This window comes from Anguilla rostrata, chromosome 5 (assembly GCF_018555375.3).
Source record: "Anguilla rostrata isolate EN2019 chromosome 5, ASM1855537v3, whole genome shotgun sequence".
NCBI lineage: Eukaryota > Metazoa > Chordata > Actinopteri > Anguilliformes > Anguillidae > Anguilla > Anguilla rostrata.
Window position 1 is genome coordinate 10,818,004 of NC_057937.1, and position 10,392 is coordinate 10,828,395.

Here is a 10,392-nt window from a genome sequence, read left to right on the forward strand (position 1 = left end):
TTTGCCACCCAAAAATAAACTGAGCAGTAAAATGGAAAATGCAGAGTTCTAAAATGAAAAGTGTCATTTGCTTATAGGGTGGATGTATATAATCAGAATGTCATGAGTATATTCAAGCCAAATAGATACTTTAGCTCCCTTCAAAAAGATGGTGGCAATTACATCACAAGGCAATGACAAGATTCTGCACCCATGGCTTGCTTTAAGACTCAGTGGTCATCATAGTGATTGTTTGTGCAGAGCTGCAAGTTTGCTATGTGAAAATAGGGGCACTTCATATGATAATGTGTCATGCCGATTTATCAATGAGTAAAGTTTAGGACTCCCACACCGCCTAACAAGTATCACCGTAAGCTTTTTTGCAAGTGTAACTGAATCAAATTCTACATTCGCTCTGTAATGCCATGATTTAAAATTGCACAAGTACTGCCCTCACACTCATTTTAAAATACAAACAAATAACAAATAGTGACTTTTACCCTGTTAGAGGCAGGGACCTTACATTTTGCTGACAAGATTCTGTAGCTTATAACTCAGCAGATGTCTCCTGCATCTCTTCATCCTCCATGAACACGCAAAGTAAAATAATGAAGAAACCTAAGAGAGGCCTACTCTATTGAAGATGCAAATGGAGCTATTCCATCTCATGGATTATACACCAGCACTGGAGTCAAATACATTCATGCAATTCAGCCAATGCAGTAAATTAATTGAAATTGAATTCATTAATTGAAAAAAAAATCCATAAAACATTGCATATCGTTTTCAATACAATGACTGTATCTTTATTTTTCATGAATTTTGAAAATTGAAAATAAATTTACCCTGGTGCTGCTATATACATCTGGATATGATATTTTAAGCACATTTTCATAAGACAGCAAGTTAATGCTATCCCAATAATAATAATAATAATAATAATAATAATAATAATAATAATAATAATAATAATAATTAGTCATAGTAGTAGTAGTTGCAGTAAATTTGTATTACAGTTAATACCTAAAATGAATGCACTGAAATTTGCAGGTTACTGAATCTATTCCGGTTAAGTAGCTCAAGGGTACAATGTGGGCACTCCCCAGTGGGAAGTAAAAAAAACAATGGTGGTGAGAAAAGAAAAAAACAACACCCTTGTGAGAAGAAATATCAGGAGAATCCCAGATGACAGAATTTGCCTCTCCTACTGCGGCTCAAATCAACCCTACAACCTTCAAGGTGCAAGCCCTGTTCTTTACCCATTATGTTACACTGCCACCCAATGTTCAGATGGGTACATTGTAATTCTTAAAAAATGAAATGTCTTTTTGATGTTCTGTGGATGATTGTTATTCATGCAGTTCTTTTAACGTTGGTTATTTTATGGCCGTGTAGGTCTGTAGCTCTGGAGAGTTTATTGACAGAGTTACACAAGTTCTGCAACATTGAACAGTTGGTTGGCTGTTGTGCATTTTGGGATTGATCTTATTCATGGTTCTGTAGTTTAGCTGCCTAAAAATGAAACATTTTGTTCACTGAATTCTTGATTTCTCGACTGGCAGCATTATGAGATATATCTTGCCGCTGGAGGATGGAGTCAAATCCTAAAAATCCTGGTCAACTGAAAACCAGGGTCCTTATTTTAGCAACCACTCAAGGCACTGCACTGTGTGAACTACAAGGGGTTGTTCTTTCTGGTACTTTCTCCTTTAAATTGTTCTTAAATGGAGTGAAGTCAAATACAAATGTTATTATTATTTTATCCTTCGCACTTTCCTGAACACTACTTAGCTCATTTTCTGTGCTCAGGAAGTTATTGCCTTAAAAGTAACTTGACAATTGTTTAAAACATTCATTTAAGTGATGCCTTTTGAAATGAGATACTTTATGTGACACAAAGTTTGAATGACCACATCCTCTTCGGATGGTAGGATAAAGAAAAAAGAAAAGAAAAAACACAGGGCCAACTTACATTTTAATAATAACACTGGGTAACATTGCTTAGGAATAAGGAACACAAGAGCTCACTTTGCTCAGGGCAAAAGGCACTAATTAATGAACAGGGTAGGACAAACGAAAACAGGTCAAAACGTCAGTCCTACCCTGTTAATTAAACAGTGTCTTTTGCCCTGAGCAAAGTGTCCTCCAGTGTTCTTTATTTCGGGCCAGTCCCGAAGTGTCCTGGTAAGGAGCTTTTCTCTAATTGTTTGTTGTAACTTGGCCTCATTTGATATCAATATTTTTAACGACAGGCCTAGATTTTTCTAGATTTAATAACTTATAGACAGCGCTTTGTATGAGTGAGTAACTTGTCGTTTTTGTTAATTGAAAATGCGTTTTTATTGAGATTCATTTGTAGCTGAGCTGAGGTCTCGTCCAAAATGTAAGCTTTAACCAGTCGGCTGCCTAAATTCACCATTGTATATAGTTATCTCCCTCTAGTGGCCAGGTGTGGCAAATACTGTGAACTGCTTTTGCAGTAGGCAGAAAACAATTCGACGAGGGAGATCAGCATTACGAAAACAATGGATGACTTTTCCCATTCTTGTTGGCCGATGCTACAACAGTGATAATCATAGCTATTGAAATCTCAAAATATTTGATGAATAGCCTTGATTAGATCTAACCTCTTCTATTTAATTTAGCAAACTTCATTATGAAGCCTACCTTAAAACTGCTCTCCGTGCAGTTACGACATGCATCCCAAAAGGACAGAACCGGGCGTTTGAACCTCGATGAATGTATGCCGATGTTGTTCCTGTCTATGTGCTGCGTTAATCAATGAGCGCGGTTATTTCCCTACTCGCGGCAAGTGGAGTGAGAGAAGAAACTGTCACCCTTAGCATGGGGGCTGAGAGAGGGCACAAAGGCCCTCTTGTAGAAGTCTTATACAAACCCCCATGTGCACAAGAAATCCACACAGAACCTGCCCCCTTCGGCAACGAGCACACACTTAAGGTAAGGTTCATTTTGAATGGGCTTCAATATATTGGCATATTTGGAAGGTAAATAGCCTACTGATATAAAAGTTTTAAAAACCTTTCTGACAGAAATTTGTTGATGGACGCGTGCACCTACATGTGAGTGTCCAATGTCCTCAATGGGAAGTAACTTATTTAATGCAATTCATCAGAACTAGCCTACTATGCTTTAAACGGTAAACGCCTAAGCAATTAAACAAATTGTAGGCTATCATAAATAGGTAGCCTATTTAAGTCATGTGACATAGACTATATCCTTATCGTTGACGTTGTTGTGTGGTGTGTAAATAGCCTTCTTAGATATTTAAATAGTAGTAGTAATGAAGTAGCCTAATTCAATTTATCTTGTTTGCATGTTTAGTTTTGAGAAATTGGAATTAACCTAATTCTTTGACAGCAGTACCGTATAAACTGTAGGCTGCAGAAGTTCCAAATTACACACTTGAATTGGAATTCTACAAAACTATTGATCACTTAGCCGTCCGCGTTGTGGAAATTGTTCTTGACAGAATTCGTCTTAACTGTAAGCTCTTTCTCAGGTTGATAAAATGAAACCGTCAGTTGTTGCTGCTATTCTCCTGCTGGGACTTTTGACCAGCGACGCGATGCCTTCAAGTCGCGTGTCCTGCTACAAGAAGGTTTTGAAGGACAGAAACTGTCACCATGTCGCAAATGGCATCGATCTGATGCGACCCATCGATTCTCTCCAGAATCACTTCTGGGAAGGAAACAAATGCGATATGGTCTGCTACTGCAATTTCAATGAGCTTCTCTGCTGTCCCAGGTAATGCCACTTTGAACCAGTGGATGGAGCATATGTTTCAAAAAGTGAAACAGAGGGTTTCTCTGTGGAGTCAAATCTCAGTAGGGCAGGCTAGTAGGCGCCGAGCATGGTCCAGCCGAATAAGATCCAGTCTCGGGCAGTTCTTGAACACAGACTACATTGTCGTTATCATAACCGAGTCACCTATTAATACACGGTGTAATATTTTTTTAACGCGTGGGTTGCGTTTTTCTAGTTGGTTAAAAGGTCATTCACACAGTTTACGTCATGGTTTCAGGTAGGCCTAATATACATTTCTGATATAAAGTATTTTCTGTTGCTAGTCGTTTAAGTGTAATTGATTTAAACATGTTCAGCTAATTCCGCTTTAAAGTACCGAAATCCAAATAAGCATTTAAGAGAAAGGTCTCGAGGTCAAGGCCGCTTTGCCTGTTTTTGTGTGAAATTAATTATGTAAGTCTATCAAATGTTAAACAGGTTTTAGGATTTGGTCAAGATTTAGTCTGCCAAGCTATTGCCAGGAAGAGTTCAGAACAGAAGATCATACAGTAGGCTAAGATGTTAAACAAGGGTACTAATAAATTCATCCTTTCTATCATTCTATTTCCAGGGATGTTTTCTTCGGACCCAAGATCTCCTTTGTGATACCGTGCACAACTCGCTGAGAGAGATCTGTCTGCAGTCGGCCTTCAGCTTGAGTTGATGGAAAAATCTTACCTGACACCATGTTGGTGCTGGTCTGAATAGCTATACAATTAGCTCTTGTGACCTGTGCGCTGTGAAGTTCATTTTGTATTTTATATGGATATAACCAAATTATTAGCCTACTAAAATGCCAGCACCAACATGGAATCAAATCAGCCTGGCCGTGCTTCATTTGGGAATGAGATACATAAATGGATCACTATACTAATGTATGTAACATTACTAGAATTCCATATGAGCATTACTTGTATTTGGCCACATTCACTGAACATGTGCCACAACAGCTATTCAAACTGGTCATACATATTTCATGCAAGTCTTATTCTTACCTTTATGACAATTGAACAGCCCTCTCTTTGTGATTGATTTGCTACAGTTGTATAGTCATATCTAACTAGACTGACGCCAACTGTGACATTTCAGGAAATGCTATACGTTACCGATAAAGAAAGATGAGTTATACCAGCAGGAACGCTTAGATAATGGACATGAGTGAACTATTACGAAAGGAAATAAATCCCATATTTTATCGGTATGGGCACTGTAAAAACATGAGCTAAGTTAGAACACTCATGTCCAAAATACAGTATGGGTACAAGTGCTGGGCAGAATGCAAATCAATAGGAAAAATCAGCCTACATACTGCAGTGGACAGTTTTTTATGATGACATCCTGAGGAACACCCCTTTGGGCCAAAACATTAATGTTTTGATTATTAAATTGTATCATTTTTCATGAACTACAGTGTGCAACTATATATTTTTTCCATTCCCAACACATTACCATCAGTATTTAAACAAGAGTAATAACACAAAAGTAATGCAGACTCGCTGGTTACTCAGTAAACAGAGTCTGCTGCCGTAATTATCATTTTATGCAAACTCAATGCTGTATAACAATGTCATTGGTATTACATTCAATCTGGTGGCTGTAAGACAAGGTGTTTATGTTTTAAACTCTGCAACTTGGTATTTAGCGAAGTGTATTTTAATCTATAGGAAAACTAATAAAGAAAGATGGAATGTGTTTATAAGCTGCTCTAAATGTCACAATATATTCCTTAAATTGTACTGCATTATTGTAAAAAAAAAAAGAATATGACAAAAAAAGACATTTGCAGTGTCCTTGTGTTGTCAATTAAGTTTTTTTGTAGGATTAATACTGGTAGATCTGAAATGTGTGTGGCAGCATTACAACAGGATGTGAAACCAAGAAACTGCCTCTAGCTTCTCATGCTTCCGTTGTGAATGAAATCATATTAGTTTCATTTTTAGCAAGTTTCTTCTTGCAAACCAGTATTCAAATTTGATCTGCTAAAGTGATAGCAGACTGGGTAGGTTGACATATCAGGAGGTGCAACCAACACATTGTAATAAAAAGTCTTCAATGTACAAGCATTGTACAGATTAAAGTAAACCTCTTTGGAAAAACAGCTTGTAGGGAGGGGGTGGGGTTATTCTGGGTCATTTGGGGAGGGGGGCCGATGAGCAAATAGAACACATTACACCATTTAAATATTACTTTTACAGAAGAACAAAACAGAAAACTGTGCTAAGCCAGTAAAATTGCTGCATGTATGCTTTCATGTCCACTTCCATAATCTCAAATGTTGCAGGTTTTTTTTTACTTCTTTGGACTTGCTCCTATCAATGATACGAGATCAAACAAGGCATAACAGCATGCATGTGAAGAGAATGGAATGCAGAAAAAACACAAATAAGAACACACATCCTTACGGTGCAACTGCGGGTTTCACATGCTGCACATGCTATCAAAAATAAAAATTAGGATAATTGAAATTGAAGATCTGTTACAACTCTAGAAAGACTCTGTTGTGTTCTTAGGAAAGACAGATCTGGCCCAGAGGAATTCAAGAAGTAAACCTACAAAGGAAAGTAGAGATATTATTAGAGCTATCAAACAATAGCCTGGTTTTTGCCTCAGTCCCAACCTGATAACTAGCATGGAATATTGAACAGAATTTTCTTCACAAACTCTTGAATAAGAAACTATTCACATTATGTAAACACCCTCTTGATTTGTCTTATGGAAAGAATGGCTTAAAAGACTACATGATGTGATAAATACCTGCATAGATACCTATGACTGTGACATTATCACTATTTGTTTCTTTGAAAAATAGCTAATTTAATAACCGAAGGATGTGCGTTATGTGGTTATGCGATCACAGTAGTGTGGACAATGCATACATTCCAATGAAATGTTTTCTAATGGGAGCATCTTGCATGATGTAAAACACTTTTTTTGGAAGGTCTCCTGAGTCCTGACTGTTTGAGTCTCTGTGTGATTATGACTGCTTCTACTAGCCTAATTGAGACCTGTGCTCTCGAATATTGGCAACCACTATAGATTGGTTATTTTGGTTTATAAATCTTAATTAACTGAAAGTAAAACAAAACACTTAACTGAGGCTTGGATCCAATTGGTACTGTTGTATTGTGCGTATACTTCTGCTTCACAGAACAACGAACCGACTCACAGCTATGTTTACCAACTAATTTCTATATCTGTTTATCGTACAAACTGGCAATCATTATTAACTTTTAGCCGAACAAAATTTCAAACACAAATAACACCGGAATTAATGCGTTTCAAAATAGAGCATCCCTTGGAAAAACAAAACAAAGATACGCGTGGATTTCACTGCATGAAGACGCAGGAAAGCGGGTGGAGCTCATTTAGCAGAATAACTGGCAGCTATTCTCCCGCTGAGTCCATTTGTGCAACTTTGTTACTAGCTCATACAACACGCCTAGAACGTCTGAACGAAACGTCGCCAGTAGGCCATGGTTGAAATCACCGCTGTAGTTTATTGCCGCCCACTCACCCAGTGTCCATAACAGTTCAAACAGTAATTTTTTCCCCCATAGCTTTCGTTTAAGATTGGCACAATTCCATCTACGCAAACAACAAAATGACGGTTTCTCCTTTATTGCGCACACAGTTTTTCAGTTCACTTCTATTTTCCGTCCCTGTTCCCTGACTGACACACACCAGTGTTCATTATTGTAATTAAAAATGTAATGAAATACATCAACACTGCTCTCTTCACGTTTAGCGCCATCGATTTTAAATCCCACATTTGACCAATCACAAGAAGACTTGAGTTTTCGCACGCCACTGTAGGATGTGGCAGCCTACCCTTTTCGCACAGGAGGTGAAGTTGACCAATACAAACCCTGCATTTCTTGACATGGCGGATTGATTCGAATTTGAACGCTCTCTGGCCGCCAACTAAGGAGTATAGGGGAGGTGCCCTGGTAGCATTTAATCAAGTTTGTGTGACCTAATCCGAAGTAAAAAAACAGCGGTAAGAAGTTAGGAAGTGCACTCTAGTACGAAATTTTGTGGCTGATAGAGGTAAGTAGTTTTGTTTCCCTCTCCCATATTTTTGAAATGCGTTTCATGTTTATAGTCATTGCAATTTCTAGTATGATGCATACTCATTAGAAAGCCTAAATCTGCACTAATACGATTAAACGTTAGTTTTAAAAGTGGTATTTCCGTAATGGTCACCACATTCCAACATATAATGTTAACGAGATAGTTAGCCAATATTAATTCAAACGAGCACAAAGTTTTTAAAGGTCTAGTAAAGATTCGTAAAAAACAATAGTACGATTAAGTTTGCTTGTTCGATATCTAGGAATGCTTGCATGCAGCCTAACTCCCCTCAACAATTGCGAGGTCGCAAGCTAGCTAACATTAGCCGACTAGACAACCCTCATGTTGAGAAGCTGCTGTTTTTTGTTTGTTTTATGTAAAGTTTGTCTTCGTGTTATTTTTCGATAGTCATCTGACCAGTATTTTGGTTAAAGCTGAAGTTCGCGTTGTAACTTGGTTAACGCTACATTAGATTCAGGAAGAGTTTAGGCGGGAAACAAGATGGAGGGATATGCATTGTTCTTGCTGTGGTGGCTAACCTTAGTGGGTTAGCAACTAGCCGAGTGCTCGCAACGGCATACCTTGAATACATTTCAGAATTTAGAGTAGTTTAACATGGCATGTCTGTGCTTCACTTCCTTTTTTTCGATTGCTATAGATTGTTACAAACCCAATTTCTGCTTCAGTGTAGACTGCATGCTATATTTAGTTGTCGCAGGTAAATTTAATGTTAATACAATTGTTTTTATTTTGTATAGACTACTGCAGTCATGGTTAAAGATCCTAATAAGCCGAGGGGGAAGACTTCCTCGTATGCATTCTTCGTACAGTCGTCCAGAGAGGAGCACAAGAGGCAACACCCGGATGTTTCTGTGAATTTTTCGGAGTTTTCTAAGAAATGTTCTGCACGGTGGAAGGTAAGTTGCGATGCAGCGGCCATGTTGAACATTTGTTTTTCCGGGAGGATGGGGGAAGGGGATAGGGTGGGACGTTGTGGTGACGCAACAGTTTAACTGTTTCAATACTGACAGACTTCCTTGTTAATCTTGTTTGGGTAACGCCTGTAGTCCAGTGTGACTTCATATTAACGGCCAGGTTTATTTTTAGGCCATGTCAGCAAAAGAGAAATCAAAATTTGAGGATATGGCCAAGGGTGACAAAGTACGCTACGATCGCGAGATGAAAACCTACGTGCCTCCGAAAGGTACTACGAAGGCAGGGAAGAGGAAGAAGGATCCCAATGCCCCCAAGCGGCCGCCGTAAGTACTGTTTTGTGGGTTTGCATGTAGGACTATCATTTATGTTTGTGTCCTTAATCTTCTCATTATAAGTTAAATAAATAAAGTTAGGATTTTGAAGCTGCCATATTGCCTATATTAAGATGTTTGTTCATCTTTCCCGCCAACAGATCTGCATTTTTTGTGTTTTGCTCTGAGCATCGTCCAAGAATAAAGGGTGAGAATCCAGGCATTTCCATTGGTGACATCGCCAAGAAACTGGGTGAGATGTGGTCAAAACAGACGCCCAAAGACAAGGCCCCATTTGAACAGAAGGCTGCGAAACTGAAGGAGAAGTACGAGAAGGTATGTTGTATGTCTCAGTGTTTTAAAGTATGAATCCCATTCCATCTTGCTGTTGTAGGGAGATTTAAAATTATCCCCCCCCATAGGACGTTGCAGCCTACCGCGCTAAGAGCAAGGACGCTGGCAAGAAGGGGGGCCCCGGTCGGCCAGCTGCAAAGAAGGTGGTACCAATGGATGAAGACGATGATGATGAGGATGATGACGACGAGGAGGACGATGATGACGACGACGACGATGACGAGGATGACGATTAGGGCTGGGAAATTGAGCCGGGCGGAGTATTTACAAAACAAGAATGAACTTAAAATGCAACTTTGTTAACATTCTGATTTTTCAGATCATGTACAGAGATGTGATGCGTGAGGGTTCCTGTGCTGTTTTGTAAATTTAGTAACCGATCCTCAAAGCACTGCTCTTTGTTTCGGATGGGGAGGGTGTGGGTGAATTTTTTTTTTTTTTTCTTGTTTCCACTGCTGTTGAGCATTCAAAAAAACAGTTATGTAGTCAAGGAGTTTTAAAACCATTTTTTTAAACTCTGAGCTTTAAACTTTTTGTTCTAACTGTAGATTGCATTTTTTTATAATAAAATTTTGTATATGATTACATCCAACTTAAGTGTTTTGAAATTGGTTCTGTATGTGCACTGGGTTTAAGTGGATTGTAAATGTTAGATGTGCTAAGCTTAGATATTTAGTCACATTTTGTTTCACTATCAAATTCTTTAAAAGATTTGGCAAAATCTGCAGTGCAGTCCTAACTGCTGCTCTCACTCAATTTTTCTATGGATGAGTTGAATTGTCCTGTTGGGAACAAGATGTTGCAGTTTTCACCTAATCTCAAGACGCTCGGTTTGAGGGATTCTGCGATAATGTGGTGTAATGGTTAGGGAACTGGGCATGCCTCAGAGCGGTTTGATTTCGAGCTGGGACACTGCAGTTGTACTCTTGAGCAGAGT

General features: G+C 38.6%; 2 protein-coding genes across 2 annotated transcripts; both read left to right on the plus strand.

The window, feature by feature from the left end:
* Window positions 1–948: 948 nt before the first annotated feature.
* Window positions 949–5,573, plus strand: LOC135254695 (scrapie-responsive protein 1-like). The gene is made up of 3 exons (XM_064335108.1): window positions 949–2,937; window positions 3,500–3,744; window positions 4,355–5,573. The coding sequence occupies exons 1-3, from the start codon at window positions 2,761–2,763 to the stop codon at window positions 4,407–4,409; spliced, it is 477 nt and encodes a 158-aa protein (XP_064191178.1). The 5' UTR covers window positions 949–2,760; the 3' UTR covers window positions 4,410–5,573.
* A 2,099-nt stretch (window positions 5,574–7,672) lies between these two features.
* Window positions 7,673–10,047, plus strand: hmgb2a (high mobility group box 2a). The gene is made up of 5 exons (XM_064335104.1): window positions 7,673–7,830; window positions 8,613–8,771; window positions 8,962–9,113; window positions 9,263–9,437; window positions 9,524–10,047. Exons 2-5 carry the CDS (start codon window positions 8,625–8,627, stop codon window positions 9,689–9,691), a joined length of 642 nt encoding a protein of 213 aa, XP_064191174.1. The 5' UTR covers window positions 7,673–7,830; window positions 8,613–8,624; the 3' UTR covers window positions 9,692–10,047.
* Window positions 10,048–10,392: the final 345 nt, after the last annotated feature.

Excerpts from the sequence above, each read along its gene's own strand:
- LOC135254695 (XM_064335108.1), top strand. The coding sequence starts at position 2,761 with ATGAGCGCGGTTATTTCCCTACTCGCGGCAAGTGGAGTGAGAGAAGAA. Across the intron at positions 2,938-3,499 it reads GCAACGAGCACACACTTAAG|GTTGATAAAATGAAACCGTC; the intron begins GTAAGGTTCATT and ends GCTCTTTCTCAG. Across the intron at positions 3,745-4,354 it reads GAGCTTCTCTGCTGTCCCAG|GGATGTTTTCTTCGGACCCA; the intron begins GTAATGCCACTT and ends TTCTATTTCCAG.
- hmgb2a (XM_064335104.1), top strand. The coding sequence starts at position 8,625 with ATGGTTAAAGATCCTAATAAGCCGAGGGGGAAGACTTCCTCGTATGCA. Across the intron at positions 9,114-9,262 it reads AATGCCCCCAAGCGGCCGCC|ATCTGCATTTTTTGTGTTTT; the intron begins GTAAGTACTGTT and ends TCCCGCCAACAG. Across the intron at positions 9,438-9,523 it reads TGAAGGAGAAGTACGAGAAG|GACGTTGCAGCCTACCGCGC; the intron begins GTATGTTGTATG and ends CCCCCCCCATAG.